Genomic DNA, 23,281 nt, shown 5'->3' with positions numbered 1-23,281 from the left:
GTTAATTAATGGATGAGAAGTTAGGATTGTTGTTGACTAAGATTTGGTTGATATGCCCATACAAATAACACTGTGTTCACCAGTGACACCGGTAAGTAGGCTAGGTGTGGGTGGACTCTTTCATTACTGCGCTCATGTTCACTCATCCCGTTACGCGCAGAATAAGCGTACTACTAGTTAGGTTATATGTCTAGTGTTCTACCTATGGTTTGTGTGACCCTCCCTGAAAATGGACAAATTGTTGAATACCCAGAATAATGCTTCTAAAATATACAGGTCATAAAATGTCAAAACACTAAAAGCCTGAAAGATGATTTTGCATGGACTTATTCGGGGTACTTTAGATATGATTCTAAGTGCCTTCTTTTGAAGCCTAAATTTCTTCTTACCATGGCAAGAATTTCCCCAGACAAGTATTCCGTAAGTAAGGTATTACAGATGAAAAATATGAATGATAAACTGTTGATAGAGTTTTAGTATCTGTAACTTGAGAAATTGTTTTGAGAGAAAATATTGCTGAAGAAAGTTTTTCCGTAGTTTGTCAATGTGAGGAAGCCAGTCAAGCTTTTCGTTTATATGAACATCTAAAAAAATGACTGTCTCCTCAGACATTAACTGATGATTTGTAAAAGTGGTCTGTTTTAAACTAATTATAGTTTTATATTATTAAACGATGAGTTATTATACCTCAGGAAATTTTTGTATTCATTTGTCAGTGTTGAACCCCTATTAGTAAACGTTGTATATGAGGTTGACTCAAGTTATACCATCAATTATTATCTTAAGATATTTTGTATAAGACCTTCAGGCGAAGGATTATGTTCAGATAAGGAGCTTAGTTTGTCCTCAAGTTCTACCGACTGGACAATAGGCCTATCTCAAACTTCATTTTGATAGGTATATAATGTTGCAGTATACTGATACTGTAAGAACATGAAACACTTTTTATTTAGTGTCTGTGCCAGTATTTAAGTTAGGGAAATAGTTTTCAGGAAAAAATGTATAAACCCTTAAAATTTGTTATACCAAACTGCAAGTTACTCACCAATACTAGCAATACAACCATTTTATTCACATTATTTGGAGTCAATTTTCTATAGGATGAATAGAAAAATGAAATATGTCTTTGGAGAAATGAATGAGCATATTGTATTCACACAATTATATGTATTCAACTTAATGCTGAGATAAGTTAGTCAGTGTAGTGCTCCAAAGCTTGTTTAAACAGACCAACTGCAGCGTCACGCATTTTTTCTGCGTCTTCTAATAGTTGATGCGGTATCCCGCCTCCCCCGTCCGCATAGTATGAAAATGCGATTCCAATATGAGGACCTTCTTCGTTATTAGTCCCTGAAATGCGTCAAAGAAACATCAATGTATGTTTTATAATAGTTTTAAAATTTTCTATTTAATTCCTTAATATATAATTAATTACATACATAATCCTAGTTAAAAGGCAAGCATGTTTATTCAAAACCTTTTTTCTCAGCTCCTGTTATCGCAGGTCAAATCTACTTATACTGTTAGATAGATGATTTTCTTTAGATATGCAGTATAAATTGAAATAAGAAGAAAATTAATTTTAAATTTTAAAAAACTAACATGGACCATATAGGTTGCTATGCTGGTGACAACAATTACAACAAATTTGAAACAGAAAGTCAAAACAAATGGAAGAAACTCAAATCACATGTTTTATTTACAGCGTAAAGTGAAAATATAAAAGTCTGTACATATTTTGGCAGATTTTTTCTACCTCCAGTCTACTTCTTGTATGCAATGATCTCAAATACGATTCTTATAGAAATTTGCGTGATAATACTTGTTCGTGATCTTTACAAAACATAATAATTTGTCCATGTTCTAAGATGTTGGTTGTAATTTTAAAACACCAGGAACTTAAAGAGCTCAATGATCTAGTTAAAAAATGTAAACCAGTAATTTAGTTTAATAACTTACCCACTGTCTTACATAAGTAGTATCCAACAATACTTTCAACAAATCGAGCAACATTGAAATCTGTTTTAAAACTCCAAACGTACATTTTCAGATTATTGTCGCCTGTAAAATGAAAAATAACAGTTAATTAACTTCCATCGTTTCTTATATACGCCCTCAAAATTTCTTGTCGTAAAACTTTGAACTTTAAAAATTTAAACTCTTTAACTTTAAAACTCTTGAATAGACTTAATGCCAAAATCTTTAAGCGAGATAAAAACAATCTTGTAAAAATGATTATTAATTAACCTTACGTTATATGGACCAGATCACTAATTATGAGCTAAACGTTATAGTTTTTGAGAGAAGTATTAATTCAAACGTAAATTTTTGCTCTTACCTTCACTCAAAAGTTTATCCCAGTCGATGTCCATCGTTTTGGTTTCCCTGTGAATCGGAAGAGTTGAACGTATTAGAAAACAGTTATATAAACTATATAACTCTTGGATTCGTATTTGGTTGTACTACTAGTGTACTGTAGTATTACAATACTATAGTTAATAGAGCAAAATTTTGGAATAGGTGTAGTGGGTAAAAATAAAACGAAAATCACGAATAACATTTTCCCATAAATGCTTCGTTATCGAGATATCGGCAATTATTCTATTCGTAGGTTTTAAACTGATATTATAAAAACTATGTAAGATATCTCTTAAATTTCATTTATTATTTTATCTAGTCAAAAGTATTAAAAAGAAATAATCATGAAACAAGATTTTTTGGTTTCAAAATGGTAGGAGTTAAATTTTTATAACCTAAACTACAATGGAGATGGCTGATTTTATGAACGAATTTGAAGAACATTTTGATTCGGCATTTACAATTACCTATCAAACGACAATAATTTAGAAAAGATTGAATAATAATTAGCTGAGATATCGCAATATTTAAACACAAAATTTTCAGCTATTTTAAATTTGAATTTTTTTTCTTTTTTTTTTCTTTTGATAGGGAATTTTAAAAACGGTAATTTGTTCATTAAATAGCCTAATAATGTTTTTCAGTTATAAAAACTTACTTGGTAAAATCTTTCTCATCTTTTATTTTTTCTGAACTACTTTTTGACTTGTTAAAATGGCACACCAAATTTTATAAGGAAAATTTAAATAGTTTTATAACACCAATCTAAAACACAAATACCAAAATGGTGGATACCTCACTCACGAGGAAGTAGTCAAAAAAATCATTCCCGATTTTCAGTTTATTTTGACTCAAAAAACCTATTCCCAATTTGTGTGTGTTCTTCACCTAAGGTATTTTACTTTTGTTAACCTACATCTTATTGTATTTCTAATGTATTATTTGTCTTTATAGTTGGTAGTAGTAGTGGTACAGATGTTTAACCTTTTTAACGAGTCCTACGTTTGGGACTTTAGACCAGCGTCATATTCTGTCTATATACTAGTTATACGTTTTTAGAAAAAAACTAACCAATTTTTAGTGTAGTTTATTGTATTTTTAGTGTGTTTTAAAAACTGGTATCTGCTAAATAAAAGTTGTATCAATAAACAAAACGGCCAGGATCAATTATTATTCTTGTATAACGAGAACATCGAAAAAAATCAGTTTAACTTTAAAGCAATAACATATCTTAATGATTCAGTATAACACTTACTTTATCTTTCTGCCTTGTACTGTGTATTTACGTGTAAACTCAAATTTTGTAGAAAGCCACCTAGTTTTTGTTATTTTATCATCCTTGTAGTTAGCATATAGTACATCATATGGAGCCAGGGTTCTCAGCTACATAAAAAAAAACACTATTAAAATAGACATTTAGACAAAACACATCTATCCTAGGCTATATCTCTTGCAAAATGAATGTTATTGTAATAAAAGTCCTTTTATTTACATTTCACATTTGAGAACACCATTGTATCTCAAAAAATAAAAAGGTTTTTGGAGTCAAAAGGAAATACTCTTTAAAATTATTGGCCATATTTCTTTTATTTTTGAATAATGAAATTCTATTCGATAATATTTTCAAATCATATTCATGAAGATTTATAAGTGACAAAAAATAATAGTTACATATGGTAGAACAATTCAAGGTCCTAGGATGTTCAATGTATGGTTTATTCTTAAAAGTATTTGGTAATTTTTTTATGTTGACACCAGCTGGTCTATGGCTATTACTAAATTTTACCTACGACCGTTTTTCTTAAAGTAGCCGTTTCAGTACAGTTCTTAGAATGAAAAGTATCTCATAACAGCATTGTTTACATTCATAACAGCATAGTTTTACTCATAACAACACGGATAACGGACCAATGAGGTTCAAGGATTGAGAAAGGAGAAGCAAAATTGTAATTATTAGATATTCAACTAATCAGCTGTTCAGGCCAATTTAATTGTTGATTGGTGCAATTAGTATTTGATACAATGTTTCGTTGCATCAATGTTAAACAGCAATTAGAGGTTATAAACAAAAACATAACCTCTCTTAGAAGTTATGAGTAGTGATTTTTAGTAATTAAAACACCGTCGTAGGTAAAGTAGTGTACGTAACTCGCGTAAATAGTGTTAACGACTCTCGTAGAAGTTTTTAAAGCACTCGCCAAGGCTCGACCTTAAATTTTCTACTCGTGTCGTTAGCACTATCTTTACGTAATTGTTGCGTAAACTACTATTACTTGTCGAAGAAACAGCTGATTAGGTCAGTAAAATAATGACTGTACAAGAAATCTCATTTCGTTCATAATTATGTTTAAACACATCCGGTTTCATTATCATAATAATTTGTTATAACAATACTAACGAAGATGTATTATATTTATAAGCTAATCACAACCTGAGATGCTAAATCAAGTGGAAGTTTATGTTCCACTGCTTTTACTTTTTCCGCGTTATTAATTTCGTTTATTATTCCGTTGTCGCACACATTTAGGCCATCAAATACACTTTCTGCAGAAACAGTCCAGATAACCAGAGGCAGTATCAGCAGAGAAACTGTATCCCTCTGCATCTGCAAATCAAAATCAAAATAAAAACTTATTTCAGAAACTAAAAAGTATTATCATTTACATTTAACTTAAAATCATCATTAGAACAAAAATGTTTAGATTATCAGCAAGTCAATAATAAATATTAGACTAGGTAAAACTAATTTCAATATATTTCTTTTTAAAATTCTGGTGTATTATCTGGTGTATATTAAGTTCTGGTGTATTATGTACGAACAATATTATTTGTAGCTATGCGTTTTCAAATACATTATTCGTAATAGTAAAATTTACAAATCTAACTGTTCAGTCAAGTGTCTTTGTTTTTTTTATTAATTTTATATGTCTTTGTTTTTAACAGTCCATCTGTAATTCTCATCACATTACCATATGTCAATTTTCATTGTTGCATTTTCATCGCGAATCACCTCTCATAACAACATGTTCTCATTATTTCTCTCATAAATTAAATCTTTTATACCAAAACCCTCGACCTTTTACTCTTTATTATTAATAACACCGCACATTTTTGGTCCTTCGAGCCGGATTTTTGGTCCTATCGAGCCGCGGATTATATCTACGAAAATTAGTGCGAATTTTTTCAAGTTAATTTAAATGTCTCGGTTGAACGTATTTCATCCAACGTGAAGCCGCCAAGGACAATACCGCATCGCCATTTTGAACTTTTCATCTACGTCACGATACAGTCCACACTCCTCTCATTCCAAGTGTTCAACATCGTCATCGTTCTGCTAGTTCCGCTCCGCATTCATCACTTCGACATTTCGTCTACAACTTCAGCTTCAAACGTCATGTCAAAATTAAGGTTATGTTTGTAATTCTTCGAAGACAATGAAGACAACTCATCGCATCTCATCGTAAGTTTTAACAATAAATCAATACCTACAAGAAAATAATAAAGAAACCCTGATTTTATTCCTCAGTCGTCCTTATCCTCAAATTACTCCATCCATTTACAATAACTAGACTACTTACTTAAGTTAACTCATCGAACGATCTAGGCCTAACTTTCAAAATGAGATTTTCAACATTTTCTAATAAATGCAAATTGCAATTAAATAAATTAAATTCGATCAGTGAGTATATCCAATCGTGTCCATCAGAAATAACAGAAGCTCAAACCGCTAAACTTAACCTTTATTTGCAAGAAGCTAAAACAATTTCTGCCAATTTTGAAGCTAACCTTGATAAGCTTCTGATGTTGATGACGATACTAACGTGTTTTCTGACAATGAAGAAGCTATTTTAAAGCTCCAGAACGACATAACAGAACTATCAATTAACATTCAAACCGAAATTTCTCTTCTAATTCAGAACTTTAATGATGAACACTTGTCAATTAACTCGGTAACATCAAACCCTACCTCTAGGCCTACTACTAGCATAGTAAAATTGCCTAAGCTAGAACTGAAGTCCTTCAATGGTGACACTAAAACATGGATTTCCTATATTAACCTCTTTGACACTACTATCCACAACAATAGTAGCTTATCCCTTGTTGAAAAACACCAGTACTTGATAAGTTCACTTGAAGGCGAAGCCTTACATTTAATCAAATCCTTGCCGATCTCGTCTGGCAACTATACAGTAGCCTATAATGCTTTACGGGAAAGGTATCACTCGAAGCGTAGGCTAATCTCTGTCCACCTCAGTAAAATTGTCGATTTGCCCAATATTACTGACAAATCTATCAAAAACCTTAGATCATTTTTAAATGAGTTTAATGAAAATGAACAAGCTCTTAGTGTTCTTGACTATAATGTCATGGAAGACAACTACCTACTAAGTAGGTTGATCTTACGAAAAATGAATTCCAACCTCTGTCAAGTTTTTGAATCAAAACGCATAAATTCTTCTGATTTTCCTAAAGCTAGTGAAATAATCAAATTCTTTAAAGACTTTTGTAACAATAGTGAAGATGCCTCTCTCTGTCACGCTCCACAAGTAGCTCCTCTCCAAATATCCAACCCTTACCAAGTTACACGTCAAATTGATGAATCAATTCAGTTTCAACATCCTCATATGGCTTTGATATGTACTTCAAATGATTTGAAATGTTTTTGCTGCCATAAAAATCACAAAATATACAGTTGCCCTGTCTTTAACAGTAAAACCCCGCAAGAAAGGCTTAAAGTTGTACGCGACTTAAAAAGCTGCACAAATTGCCTTGGTAATCACTTTGCTAAACGCTGCAAGTCTACTAATACTTGTAAGACCTGTTTGAAACGTCATCACACACTCCTACATTTTTTGAAGCCTACTAAGCCTATGGCTGATAACAGAAATCACTCCAACCAAGAACAAAAAGAAGCAATAGCAACCTCAAAACCTTCGAAACTGACAGCTGTAACTCCTGGCCATTTTCTTATCAAATCTTCTCTGACAACTATTCCTGACCCAACAAAGATCTCACCTCTTATTGATAATTTACCTCAAAACATCACCCAAAGCCTATGCTGCCGTTGGAATCAAGAATATTTTAAGACCCCTCATCAGCGTCGTTTCAAGTGGAACCTCAAGAAAGAAAACCGCAATGTAGACCCTGTTTGCTAGAACACACCAGCTCCTCCTAGCTACAGACCAGCTGATCCTCATTCAAGCCCATTTATTATTTATAACACCGCACACTAACAAAAATCCATTCTATCACATTCTACCCATTCTATCACAAAAATTGGTTTCTTACAAACAGTTTTGTAAGTCAACAAATTTTAAGTTAACTAACAAAAAGGTAAACGTTTTTTTTTTCATTACGAAACATCATAATAATTACTGTACTTAAATCCCCTGATACTTGCATATAAAATAACGTATATGTGTGTTGGCTTACAAAGTGATCAAATTTGTCAATACCTAACCTTAAATTGATTTTCGTTAAGGGAAATGTAAGAATATACTCTCAACATACATAATACAGGTACATAATACACCATACACAATACATAGTATTCTGAATACAGTATGTTTTACTTCTTAGCTCGACTTCAGTTTACTAAGAATGGTGGTAGAAAACCACCGGGTACGTTTTATTGTGTAGATAAGTGTTAGTAGTGGTTTGAGCTATTCACATTTTGAAATCAATTGAAACCCAATTTTAACAATTTTGGAGCACCATATAAAAAAGCATCAGTCTATAGTAATAATTATTTAACTCCTAATTCTAAAAAGTAATTTTCAATTTAAAGTATAAAACAATGAATAGTAAAACAGTTTTACTTACTTTCTACTGTAGATGTCTCTTCTATCCATGTACAGTTGAAAATGAACGAACGATTCATAAAAACCGTTTTACACTTCCATAAGCCAACCATCTGTTGTGACGTAAGAAATTAAACTGTGAAATAATGAGGCCACCGCCACATACTCTGCCATAGCAGTGAACAAAAATGTAACACATCTAATGTGAAATATTGAAAAATGTTGGTGTGAATAGTTCACTAAGCATATTCAAATAATATAAATTATAATTAAAATGAATTTAAGTGACCTTAAGTGCAGTTTGACGCTTATCTTAACATTCAATGATGATTCATTGGTATCTTTAATGCTCCAGCTTTCTTGCAACATTTATTTAAGTACTTCATGATTTATTGAATGAGATCCCACACGTTGATAAGACGCTAATCTTAAACTGCACAGTCATCAATCGGTTCGATATAATAACCAAGAACTATATACAAATATAAGTCATAATATATTGGAGCATTTAATAGAAAAATGTAACAACTCATAACCAAAATAACAATGATGTGCATTCAAGTGGCCTAAATTACATTATCTCTGATAAATATGTATGTTTATTAAACTCTGCCTTGTAAATAAGACTAAATTAATTGAAGGAAAAGCAACACTGAAGACGGATTAATATTCAATACAGTGTTATTCATACATTCCGCAAAGTTGTATGCAAGGATGAGGAAACTTATATTGAACCACGAACCTATTCTGACGGGAAATCGTTTGTTAGGATACCAAAAATGTAGTCAATTTATTTTATACGGTCTTATATTCAGGCTGTTTTTGACAAAACCCAAATTACAAGTGCCGTGACACAACCTTTCACCACAAAACAGAAAAACACATTAAAATTAAATCATTGGTTATATGCCAAGAAATGTTTGAAATTTAGTTTCCATGTGAATTCCAGTACATATATGTACTATATCCATAGACTGTCCAACATTCAAAGAAACAGGATCTGTAGATAAAACAGCTTCGATAATATACATGTGTAAAATAGATGTATACTCTATTTGAGCTTGCAAAAACACCAAAGTAAAATCTTCTTTACAAAGAACTCCCAATAAGACTAAACGTCATAGATAACTGTAAAACAATGCATAACAGCTGATTGGCAATGAAGTAAAGAAAACAGAGATACCAACATATGTGCTTTTTTCGGTAATGAAGAAAATAAAACAGAAGATACCAACACATGCGATTATTTGTCGTTAACATTTGACAAACGGTAATATCGATTGCGTTAAAATACAATGTCATGTTCAATGCAATTTCCTTCCATTGACTTGTATTAAATTCAAAAATATTAAATATGTTTGGGTTCTTGCAGCAAAAGTCTATAAATATATTAAAAATGTTGTTTATATTATTAATTAGTATATAAAATCTATGTTTTAGATACATTTTTGCATTCACATTTTGGTTTTTAATATGATCTAAGTTACATATAAACCATCCAAATGTCCAATTATAAGTTATATGTTTATTTTTAAACAATATCCCATTTGGGATTGTGTAAAATAACATAAACTGAAAGAATGAAAGCAATTTGTTAAATAAACTCTGGGACAAATTGACTGAGAATACAGTATCATCTCTTTTTGTTTATTTTGCGTAAATCGACTTCTTGTTTGCCAGCCTTTCAAATTAACTTCATTTCGTTAGTGTTGTCTTAACAATATTGACATTTGGTTGGCTAAAGCATAGATAGCCTCCATGAAAACGTTGTATCATTTCATTAGTTGTATTTACTTAACTCCTGTCCTATAATTTTAGTAGTTGTTACATTTTATCTCTTCTGATCTTTCGATGATATTTTTGAGCAATGAATCCGAAATAATGATTTACTTCCATCCCAATTTAAGATTTAGTCTCATAAGAAAATGAATAAAAGAAAAGTAAAAATGTTTAAGAAAAAATTTGGTTACATAAACCAGGAACAAATAATTAAATCAAATAAACACATACAAAAACAAGCACAAACATAAAAAAATGTGCTTAATTTTACGTTAAATTATAAGTTAATGTTGATATATGTTAGTATATTGATAAATTTATATTTGGAAACACCGTATTTCACGAAAGATTCAATAAATACGATATTTAGTAAACTTAATATAAGCTATAAAATCTTGTATTCCTTCACTGACAATCGTAGTACAAAACACACAATAATAATAAATAGTTTCGGTTTTAATACTCTCTACGAAAAACTCATTTCATTTTCTGCTCATTTTACTATAATTTAATAACGTAAGGTTCGAGCCACATGTGGTTACCACAGATGTGTGTTTAAGTATCCAAGGTCAATGGTAAAACATACGATGTAGTCTATAGTTACAATATGTTTAAGTACCACAAATGCACTTCCATCCAAAATTAGTATTTTAATAAAGCTTAACTTTCACAAGCTAAAACTTAGTGAGATGCTTTAATAACATTATATCTATTTAAGTATATTTTACAATTATATTCTACTTAGTTGTGCGTTGAGTTTAGGTTCAATTTTTTACAAATCTGTACTTGGCTGTGATGGAAGCGATTTTGTTGCAACAGACAAAACCGTTTCGTAAAATTCAGTAGGTTTATTTGCCAGTCTCCTTGGGGCCTTCAGTTGCAAATTGTTTCACCTAGTTCACTTTTGTGGTCAGTCCACATGTAAACAAAGTGTACTCCCCTGCGTGCCTTGTAAAAATTAATTTGCACAAAACTGTTTATTTATAATATCCAAATTTAAAACAAGTTGAAAGTTATTTCGGGTGTAGCTTTTACATGAAAGGAGATAATTTGTGTTTTCAACTGTGATTAATAAAAATATAGTTTATCAAGCGGGATAAAAGTTCCTTTTTGCCTTCGAACATTTTCTCATACACTTGGGGCTCGTGTAAAAAATTCCACTTCCCCAAGCGATGTTAACATGTTAACGATTTGTTTGTGACATATAATCTTCCATATCATTTTGTACTTTTATTAAACGACTCCAAAGCCGCACATTCAAACCCAAGATTGTGAAACCCACCTATAAATAAGTATTTAAATACCACTCTTAATACTAGTGCATCAGCTTGAAATGTTCGATCACATAAGCTATCCTAACGATTCTACTAAATAAATTGTATAAACACATAAAATACTGCTAGGAAATATTAATTTTGTTTAAACTCACCCAATTTTACCTGCCAAAGTTAGCAAAATAACGCCATCCCACGCTTATCTCATGGACCGCTCAGCTGTAACAGATATGTAAATGCACGACAGACTGCTGAACCTTCCACACGATAACTTTGAAATATGTCCTGAACATGTATTGAGTTTCAATAAACCGCTTACTTGTTCACAGGTTAAATTATAATGTTCTTTGAACACCAAAGCTATTTCTTTGTGAACAAAATGAAGTAATCTTTAATTACCGAGCTTCAGTTTATTTGTATTTTGCTTCCACGACAAAAAAGTATTGATCATTTAGTTTTATTGATGCCTTAAGGTTTATATTCTTTTTCATCTTTTTCAAAATTAATTTTTATTGTTATTCTCGTTCCCAATCATAAAACAATACTGATATAATTATTCGTTCAACCATTTCTACGATTTCTTTATTTATATTTAATGCGTTTTCGGTAATTTGAACACTCATTGACTCAAGATTAATTTAGAGCTACAAACTAACACTTTGATCGTCCCAAAAATATGTAATACACAAAAGAATATTGTTTTGAGAGATTCCGTTGTATTTGTATTGAGTGGCAGACATCTGATATTATGGTTAATGGTTGAAAATAAATAAAACTAATGAAAATATTCGTTTTCAATTACTGTATCTACGTTAGTAGATGCATCCACATGTAAATGAACATTGTATGTAGTATTATATTTTACGAATCAAACTGTTAACGACTAAATTCTTAATGTTGTAACAATTTTATTTCGTTGAAAATCTTGAGTAAAGGAAACTTTATTTGATAAAATAATTAACAATGTTCACCACGTGAAAGTAAAAACACATTGTATGTAGTATTATATTTTATTAAACTATTAACGACTAAATTCTTAATGATTGAACACTATTGGAAACTTTTTTGATAAAATGTTGAATACAATTCACCACGTGAGAGTAAAAACATTTTGCGTGTGACATTTTCTAGACCAAACACAATGTAAACTCAAGGGAAATAAGGTGTTAACATTCGAAAAATTAATGTCAAAAGGTATACCTCTATTGCCGAAATAGCAGGAGTTTTGATTGCAGAAAAATATACCTCAAATTCAACAAAGTTTATCCAAAGTTTAATCTTGAATTGACAATTTAGCTCAAATCTAATACCAATATTTGGTTTGAGGCTATCAATTAGTTTTGAATTTACTGATATTGCTTTTAACCCAGTCTAGTGGTTAAGTTATGGAATTGTTTTGAAGACGCTAGATTTGCCCTCTATATGTTCAAGTTATTAAGTAGTATAAACATTATTTGAGCGAAAACTCAGTAGAAAAATCAATCTGTTATGCGCATAAAATATTTCTTTAATCTTTGAAAACCTCGTCTGTGCTCGTGTTCACAGCACATTTTACGTAGTCTCCGAGCCGGTTATGAATTAGGCCTATGTTTAATGTAATCGTCACGTATATTGAATATTTTTATGATTGTTTACCCTTCAGTTTACGTAAGCAAAGCTTTGAATTCCAAACCATGTAAATTGATATTTCTCGTAATATGTTTTCGAACAATGTTTTACTGACAAAGTTCATAATAACCTATAATAACCTAATAACCTATAATAATAAAATGTTCCATCATGGAAAAGATTAGAAATATTTTGTAGGTATATGAGAAGTTTTCTAATGCTTTTCTACTTTATATTGCTAAGTATATATACCATTTATTGGTTTTAACAAAAACACCGTTCCTAACAATACAGAGTGTATTAGGCGTTGATTATAAGCAGTCATATCAGACGGAAGACAATGTTTTGCTTTATTAAACACAGCACGTCGTCTGTAACCGGAACATTCAATCTTCTTTGCATCATAATAAACTGTAATGAACCTCTGGGAGTTATGAAAGCATATTGTGTTTGGTGAACATTAATTAACGTTTTATAAGTTATAGCCATTACAAAAATCTTCAATGTTTGATGAGAAATTGTTGTCATAAGCTAAATCAAAATCATTTTAAATTGAAATTGAACACGGCAGTGGCTTATTATAAATTAAATTATGAACAGTATGGAGTTCGTTATTTTGGAAACTTAGTGAATATCTAAGAATTTAACTTTCATCAATCAAAATTTAATTCGCAAACTACATAACAATACATTGTGTTGAATAACTCAACTTATTAGATTTATATCTGTTTCATAAATATACCATAGGCAAAATAAGCAAAATTTAACAGTAGTTCATTCAATTACATGCAATCTAGAACCTCTCTTAAGTATCAATGTAAGGTCAGTTACTGTCCTATGACAAAAATAAGGGACTTATCGTAAATGAGGAAATATACTGTATGAGAATTATGATAGACACGATTTTACTATGAGTGTGTTAATCAATAAGACACAAGAGTGATTAAATCTTACAAACGACACGTCTGAGCGTATTTACAACCAGGTGGCTCAGTGAGCTTATCTCATAACATTAGTCAACTGAATTATCACTCAACCGTTACATATACTGGGGTGAAATTATGTATATTAGGATATTACTATGAGTGTGTTAATCAATACGACACATTAGTGATTAAATCGTACAAACGACACGTCTGAGCGTATTTACAACCAACGTGGCTCAGTGAGCTTATCTCATAACATTAGTCAACTGAATTATCACTCAACCGTTACATATACTGGGGTGAAATTATGTATATTAGGATATTACTATGAGTGTGTTAATCAATACCACACAATAGTGATTAAATCGTACAAACGACACGTCTGAGCGTATTTACAACCAACGTGGCTCAGTGAGCTTATCTCATAACATTAGTCAACTGAATTATCACTCAACCGTTACATATACTGGGGTGAAATTATGTATATTAGGATATTACTATGAGTGTGTTAATCAATACCACACAATAGTGATTAAATCGTACAAACGACACGTCTGAGCGTATTTACAACCAGGTGGCTCAGTGAGCTTATCTCATAACATTAGTCAACTGAATTATCACTCAACCGTTACATATACTGGGGTGAAATTATGTATATTAGGATATTACTATGAGTGTGTTAATCAATACCACACAATAGTGATTAAATCGTACAAACGACACGCCTGAGCGTATTTACAACCAACGTGGCTCAGTGAGCTTATCTCATAACATTAGTCAACTGAATTATCACTCAACCGTTACATATACTGGGGTGAAATTATGTATATTAGGATATTACTATGAGTGTGTTAATCAATACCACACAATAGTGATTAAATCGTACAAACGACACGTCTGAGCGTATTTACAACCAACGTGGCTCAGTGAGCTTATCTCATAACATTAGTCAACTGAATTATCACTCAACCGTTACATATACTGGGGTGAAATTATGTACATTAGGATTGTACTATGAGTGTGTTAATCAATACAACACAATAGTGATTAAATCGTACAAACGACACGCCAGAGCGTATTTACAACCAGGTGGCTCAGTGAGCTTATCTCATAACATTAGTCAACTGAATTATCACTCAACCGTTACATATACTGGGGTGAAATTATGTACATTAGGATTGTACTATGAGTGTGTTAATCAATACGACACAATAGTGATTAAATCGTACAAACGACACGCCAGAGCGTATTTACAAACAGCGTGGCTCAGTGAGCTTATCTCATAACATTAGTCAACTGAATTATCACTCAAACTTTACATATACTGGGGTGAAATTATGTACATTAGGATTGTACTATGAGTGTGTTAATCAATACGACACAATAGTGATTAAATCGTACAAACGACACGTCTGAGCGTATTTACAACCAACGTGGCTCAGTGAACTTATCTCATAACATTAGTCAACTGAACTATCACTCAACAATTACATATATTGCGGTGAAATTATGTACATTAGGATTTTACTATGAGTGTGTTAATCAATACGACACAATAGTGATTAAATCGTACAAACGACACGCCTGAGCGTATTTACAACCAGCGTGGCTCAGTGAGCTTATCTCATAACATTAGTCAACTGAATTATCACTCAACCGTTACATATACTGGGGTGAAATTATGTACATTAGGATTGTACTATGAGTGTGTTAATCAATACGACACAATAGTGATTAAATCGTACAAACGACACGCCTGAGCGTATTTACAACCAACGTGGCTCAGTGAGCTTATCTCATAACATTAGTCAACTGAATTATCACTCAACCCTTACATATACTGGGGTGAAATTATGTACATTAGGATATTACTATGAGTGTGTTAATCAATACGACACATTAGTGATTAAATCGTACAAACGACTTGTCTGAGCGTATTTACAAACAGCGTGGCTCAGTGAGCTTATCTCATAACATTAGTCAACTGAATTATCACTCAAACTTTACATATACTGGGGTGAAATTATGTACATTAGGATTGTACTATGAGTGTGTTAATCAATACGACACAATAGTGATTAAATCGTACAAACGACACGTCTGAGCGTATTTACAACCAACGTGGCTCAGTGAACTTATCTCATAACATTAGTCAACTGAACTATCACTCAACAATTACATATATTGCGGTGAAATTATGTACATTAGGATTTTACTATGAGTGTGTTAATCAATACGACACAATAGTGATTAAATCGTACAAACGACACGTCTGAGCGTATTTACAACCAACGTGGCTCAGTGAACTTATCTCATAACATTAGTCAACTGAACTATCACTCAACAATTACATATATTGCGGTGAAATTATGTACATTAGGATTTTACTATGAGTGTGTTAATCAATACGACACAATAGTGATTAAATCGTACAAACGACACGCCTGAGCGTATTTACAACCAGGTGGCTCAGTGAGCTTATCTCATAACATTGGTCAACTGAATTTTCACTCAAACGTTACATATACTGGGGTGAAATTATGTACATTAGGATTGTACTATGGGTGTGTTAATCAATACGACACATTAGTGATTAAATCAAACAAACGACACGTCTGAGCGTATTTACAACCAACGTGGCTCAGTGAGCTTATCTCACAACATTAGTCAACTGAATTATCACTCAACCGTACATATACTGGGGTGAAATTATGTATATTAGGATTGTACTACGAGTGTGTTAATCAATAAGACACAAGAGTGATTAAATCTTACAAACGACACGTCTGAGCGTATTTACAACCAGGTGGCTCAGTGAGCTTATCTCATAACATTAGTCAACTGAATTATCACTCAACCGTACATATACTGGGGTGAAATTATGTATATTAGGATTGTACTACGAGTGTGTTAATCAATACGACACATTAGTGATTAAATCGTACAAACGACACGTCTGAGCGTATTTACAACCAACGTGGCTCAGTGAACTTATCTCATAACATTAGTCAACTGAACTATCACTCAACAATTACATATATTGCGGTGAAATTATGTACATTAGGATTATACTATGAGTGTGTTAATCAATACGACACATTAGTGATTAAATCGTACAAACGACACGCCTGAGCGTATTTACAACCAACGTGGCTCAGTGAGCTTATCTCACAACATTAGTCAACTGAATTATCACTCAAACGTACATATACTGGGGTGAAATTATGTATATTAGGATTGTACTATGAGTGTGTTAATCAATACGACACATTAGTGATTAAATCAAACAAACGACACGTCTGAGCGTATTTACAACCAACGTGGCTCAGTGAGCTTATCTCACAACATTAGTCAACTGAATTATCACTCAACCGTACATATACTGGGGTGAAATTATGTATATTAGGATTGTACTATGAGTGTGTTAATCAATACGACACATTAGTGATTAAATCAAACAAACGACACGCCTGAGCGTATTTACAACCAACGTGGCTCAGTGAGCTTATCTCATAACATTAGTCAACTGAATTATCACTCAACCGTACATATACTGGGGTGAAATTATGTACATTAGGATTGTACTATGAGTGTGTTAATCAATACGACACAAGAGTGATTAAATCAAACAAACGACACGCCTGAGCGTATTTACAACCAACGTGGCTCAGTGAGCTTATCTCACAACATTAGTCAACTGAATTATCACTCAACCGATACATATACTGGGGTGAAATTATCTAAAGTATCTATCTCGAACACTAATTAGATAGAAAAATTAGTAATGTACGCACGTTTATTGTTTACTTTACTTTATTGAATAATGGAAAATAGAGTGCAACGTCCACCAGGCTTTGAGGTTCTAACCCAAGGAATCTCTGGTGACTTTCACTTATTTGATAATCCAATTTTAGTTGTACTAAAGACTACCTTAGCCTTTCTTAAGCTTTATTAAGCTTCCTATCAAGGAAACGAAAAAAAGGATTGGTACATAAGGATTGGTCTTGGGCAAATAAAACTATTCTGTATTTTTTTCTACGCCAGTGGCATTTCACAAGAGTTACGAGAGAAAATGTTTAGTGGATGTGCCGGGGATCGAACCCGTCCCTCCCGCACCGAAGTCCGAGACGCTAACCACTAGGCTAGCAACACAACCAATTATTGTATTAATGGTGTATTAACGGTACCGTAGTATAAACGTCATAAATCAAAACACTAACGGTGAGCTTCTTTCCTTTTTATCCTAGGACACTAGACTCTAGCTCGGGATCATTTTCTCATTACTTCAAAATCCATTGGTGATTTGGCAGGATTTGAACCCGGAACCTCAGGGACTGAAGTCCCGTGCTCTACCACTTGCCCGGCTTGCTTCCTGTAAAATGTCTACTTAGTACTACGATTCTCGAGAGTATGTGAAGGATTTAAGGGTGATAGGTTACATATGAAAACTGTCACTAAAACCACGAATTCAATACCATATAGCATTATAAAGGACGTGAGATTAAAGATTTGCAAAACCTCAGATTCGCCGGTTATATTCAATTATTCAGCATCCGACACAGACGAGTCTGATACGGAGAATATTTCCAGCTAAGACTGAATAATGCATTAGTATATCCGACTTGCGTTTTGCTCCTCCGTCAAACTTGCCACAGCATGTCTCTCTTTCCGATCTGTGTTTTAAATAATCAAGTTATAAACCTGCTTGTTGAGAAATGAAGTGTTTCACATTGTACAAATTTTACCTTGGATATTTAGTATGGTTTTTAAAAGTTTTTGTTAAACAATTTATATTCAAGCGCAACACTGAAAATTATTATACAATATTTCATTAGCTAAATAGCTGTTACTAACATATATTAACATGCTACGTTCTGAAGGACTATTGAACTGGTCTGGTATTATACAACAATTAATTAAAATTTAATTATTTTGAAGCTATATTGCTACCTGGTTTAGGGCTAAAATGACCCAATGTACACTGTAGGCCCAAAATTTGAGTTGCATTTTCACAAACCTGTTCTTGGCAAGTGGTGCCTCTTACCACAGCGTATCCTACGTTGGGAAAACTTGTCTAAATAAGCGGGTGTAAAAATGTTTTTATACGTGTGTAAACAAGCCTAAAAGTTTTCTCATTTATCCTGTTTATTGTAATGAAAACAAATATCATTCCGAAAAAATAAAACCAGCGCGTTACTAACGACGATCCTCCTAACCTGGCTTATACAAACAATAAAACCTTTATTTGTACAATCCTTGAAGCGGATACTGTAAAACAATCACTGCTTGGTGGCATGCATTTTGTATTCGTAAGATATTTTATGATTCAAGAAATCATAGACAAACTAACTAATACCATATACCCTTGGGAATTTAAATGTCTTCCAAGCATTTCGATAAGTTTTTAGTTTTCATATATTTTGAATTTTGTTTCTGGTGGGTGTGGGGCTACGGACTCCATCAAGGGGTTCAGGAGTTTATGCAAATATTTTTATGCATGTTACCAGTTTCAAACAGTGTTTTGGAACAAATAATATTTCCCTTGAAATAATTATCGCTAAAATAATAAAACTAAAACTATTTTGGCTACTCATAACTTAACATACAAACAAACAGCACCGAGCAGAGGAGAATATTCCTATTATTTAAGCAAACTTGGAGCTTCTGGGACCCATAAATCTCCTTGTTCCGTGTTATACAGAGGGTCTGGTCCCTGGACAATGGACAGACAGAGTGTTATGCAACAATGATATTCTCACTAACATTATAATGTACAAATGTGTAAAACAATAATGTACAAAGCAAATGACGATCCTACCTTGTTTGATATATCTATGTTTTCAGTGAAGAAAACTTTTAAAATGCAGGGAGACTTCTCTTTTGTTCAAAGAAACCCCTAACTTGTGGAGGGTTTAAGAATACAGTGGACCTACATCAAAGGTGGACTTTGAGGTACTAGGTCACAGGAATTAATAAATTACAAAAATATATTCGTGATTGCCTGGATTTGAACCTATAGGCCGCCAGGACAAACGTCCAGCGTTATAGCCTCTAGGCCAGCCTCGCCTAATTACATTGATAGACAAAGGAAAGTGCAAACAAAATCTGAAATTTTACAATAACATGTACAAATAATGTAATCAAAACTTGTGAATATTTTGATGCCATTAAGTGTTCTGGGAACTCAAAAATGTGTTATATCCATATTCATAGCGAGATAATTATAAAAATATTGTAATTTCAAAAACTGTAATTTTTTAGAAAGATTAAAATGTGTACAATAATCATAAGACTTTTTGGATACAGATTACTGATTGATGAAACTAAAAATGTAACACATGGACAATGGTTTCAAAGTTGACTGATTCTATTTGTGTGTGTTATGGTCTCGATTTGAACGGAGTTCAGATTTTGTCAAGCAGAAACTGAATAATGTGTTATTGGTAACACTCAGGGTTGGTTCATTGGAGTGTAAAGAGTCGAGGGATGGAATATTCAAAGTTTAAAGTAGCAAGAGTCTGTTATCGATACGAAGCTGAGAGGTACTCATCCTTTGTGCATTATATTTGTAGTTAAAAATACAAATATAAAATACATATTAAACAGTATCTAACATAGTAAATCATAGAAAAATATCATATTTTATTGAATAATTTTTCACTTTCTTACAACTTATAAATGATATTTTCCTATTGGTTGTAAATGACATACAATTACCATTTACCACCTAATACAGGGTGACAATTATGTTTTAGGACGACTTTATAACTTTAAAACGAAAAGAGATATCACTACCAAATTTTTCGTATAATTAAATTACTGGTCACAGTGGGCTACTGTTTTGTGTACCCAAAATCTGAAAGGTTGATAATGAAATTAAAAAATTTAAATTAAAATTCTTGTTAAACTAAAAAACAATGCCACAAATCATACCTTGAATGGACAACCGAGTCAAATATTGCAGCTTTTTTAATGATTCATTTAATTTGCCATACTATTATGCGCTACCTCCTCAGGTACGGAAGACGGAAGAACATTATAAACGTAAGCAAAGGTCAATACGATATGCACATCAAATTAAAGGTCTTAATTCGTAGAATACAATACCGCAAATTTGAGCTCAAAAGATCAGCTAAGTAAAAAATAGCAGTCGTTTAAAGATTCAAAATGGCAGGTTCAATAAATCTTCAAACAGCTGCCATTTTTTACTCGGTTGTCCATTTGAGGTTCGGTTTCCGGAATTGTTTTTAGTTCAACAAGACCTTTGTTTTTTGTACACATCAACCTATGCTTACCTTTAAGATTTTCAACTTACTCCCTTAGGTGACACCGATCATTATGTACACAAAAAAGTAGCTTACCAGTAATAATATGCAAAATTTGCTACTGATATCTCTTTTCGTTTCAAAGTTATAAAGTCGTCTTACGACTTAATTGTCACCCTGTATATTCACAAGTAGAATATTTCATCAATCTACGTCGAGTCTTTCATTACGTCTTAGGGCAGCTCTTGTCTCTAATTAAGGCCTCAATTGGTAACCAAAGGACATTATAAGCTGCATATAATTGATTGCGATGACTTACGGTCTTGTTTGAAACCATTCTTGTGCTATACTTACTCAATAGGCCCTAATTGTTTTTTAGTCTACTTAGTATAAGTAAGTCCCCAAGTAGTATGTGTCATAGAGAACCAGTTATTGCAAATAATTTGCCAGAAAATGCACAAATATATATATATTTTTTAATTCCTAAAAAGTATATTTGTTTTTGGCACATATTTAGTTAAGAGAAGGAGTAAACATACCCCACCTCCGGGAGTGCTTCACAATATGAAACAGCCATTTAAACGATCCCTGAAACTGTTCTTTCTGGATAAAATACTATTTATGATAAACAATATTTCATTAAAATATTTCTAACGACTGTTAAAGGTGGTAAGCTACTTCGATAAACTTCCTTTTAAAATCGAGAGTGAAAATTATTTTTATATTTTAGTCATTTTCCTGATGCTTAATGATAATCATTCAATACACTTTTCAAAATATAGTATTATTCTCCATTTATTTAGAAGAAATATTTCAAATAAATAAATACAGACGTATTATTAAAGCTGTAAACTACATCCTACGAAAACAAACTAAAAAAAAAATAAAAATGCATCAATATAAATTACGCCCCTTTGTATTATTCTCAAGGCTAACCAAAGGACAGAAATTAAAAACACTTTAATCGACATCAACATCTTTTAAACATATTTGACATGAATTACACATAAAACAGGCTTCACATTTACAATAGACTAATGTTTATTCTTGTAGAGACTGAGGTTGGTGGTAGTATTTAGTTGGTAACAGTAATGGTAGTGCTTAAGAGAATGAAAGGCGTCAAAACATGTCCGTGACCAAGATCGTTACCTTTGTATCGACGTCATTTTCAAAATTGGTCTCAATCTCCGTTCCTCCATTACATACAAGAATCGTTATGCTTCAAACTTAAGCGAGTTATATTAACTATACTATATACAGGATAATAAATACAAGGATCCCTTTTTTAGGATCAAATAAATTATTTATAGTACACTTCTAATAGAAATTGTTTTTTTTTATCACGTAGTAAAATGAATAATTAAATTTAAAAGTTCAACAAGGCCAATATATAACAAATTATTTTAATCCACAAGCGCTTTCAGAAAATATGTTTCCATCGTCAGGCTGTGTTTAAACTGATACACATGTTGTTAATTTGATGTTAATTTGGAATGTGTTATCACGTGTTCATCATGTGGTGTTCAGTTGCAATTTTGTTGATACAAAATTAATAAATCGACGCATTTTAACTTACTTTTAAAATCCTATATATTTTAGGGTAAATATGTATTGTATTTCTAATTCTGATAATATTTATCCTGGGTAGTTTTATGTGAATGTTGATACATTAAAGTGAAAATCGTATGACAAACAGTATCTAATGTTTGAATATCCTATTGAAAATTCTTTTATCTTACGACATAAGTTTAGTGACTAATTGAATTTTTTTAGTGTACAAAATTGTTTGGTACATAGGCACTGATTTTTCAAAGTTTCAATGTTTACTGATTCTATGTGTGTGTTCGATGGTTTGGAGTTGATGTGGAGTTCAGAGTTTGTCAAGCAGAAACTGAATGATGTGTTATTGGTAACACTCAGGTTTGGTTCATTGGAGTGTAAACAGTCGAGGGATGGAATATTCAAAGTTTAAAGTAGCAAGAGTCTGTTATCGATACGAAGCTTTGAGTTAGTTGTCCTTAGTGAAGCTAGATCGTATTACACTCTTATGGTTAGATGTGTGAATTCGAAAATTAGTTGCTCAAAATCTTAGCTAACATAAACATTCTAACTAATGCATAGTAAATCATATTTACTATAATACATTTTTCAACTACTCTTCAAAGCACAACAGTTTTTCAAACATTCTTGGAAGATAGGTGTGATTCGAAAGGCGTAAGCTAGTGTATTCAGCAGTTTGAAATATTTTTTATTTCAAAACCACTTCTCCA

General features: G+C 32.2%; 1 protein-coding gene across 1 annotated transcript; it reads right to left on the bottom strand.

The window, feature by feature from the left end:
* Positions 1–1,133: 1,133 nt before the first annotated feature.
* LOC129003170 (uncharacterized) lies at positions 1,134–8,358 on the bottom strand. The gene is made up of 6 exons (XM_054431435.1): positions 8,182–8,358; positions 4,790–4,963; positions 3,614–3,741; positions 2,339–2,385; positions 1,960–2,061; positions 1,134–1,350 (listed from the first exon to the last, which is right to left on the bottom strand). The coding sequence occupies exons 2-6, from the start codon at positions 4,961–4,963 to the stop codon at positions 1,193–1,195; spliced, it is 609 nt and encodes a 202-aa protein (XP_054287410.1). The 5' UTR covers positions 8,182–8,358; the 3' UTR covers positions 1,134–1,192.
* Between the last annotated feature and the right edge of the window lie 14,923 nt (positions 8,359–23,281).

The sequence above is a fragment of the Macrosteles quadrilineatus genome, unplaced genomic scaffold, assembly GCF_028750875.1.
Source record: "Macrosteles quadrilineatus isolate MER2022 unplaced genomic scaffold, UCM_ALF_1.0 Scaffold_9__3_contigs__length_116548681, whole genome shotgun sequence".
NCBI classification, from domain to species: domain Eukaryota; kingdom Metazoa; phylum Arthropoda; class Insecta; order Hemiptera; family Cicadellidae; genus Macrosteles; species Macrosteles quadrilineatus.
This window is presented reverse-complemented; position numbering and strand designations above follow the sequence as displayed.

Excerpts from the sequence above, each read along its gene's own strand:
- LOC129003170 (XM_054431435.1), bottom strand. The coding sequence starts at position 4,963 with ATGCAGAGGGATACAGTTTCTCTGCTGATACTGCCTCTGGTTATCTGG. Across the intron at positions 2,386-3,613 it reads GTACAAGGCAGAAAGATAAA|GGAAACCAAAACGATGGACA; the intron begins GTAAGTGTTATA and ends TCCGATTCACAG. Across the intron at positions 1,351-1,959 it reads CTACTTATGTAAGACAGTGG|GGACTAATAACGAAGAAGGT; the intron begins GTAAGTTATTAA and ends GACGCATTTCAG.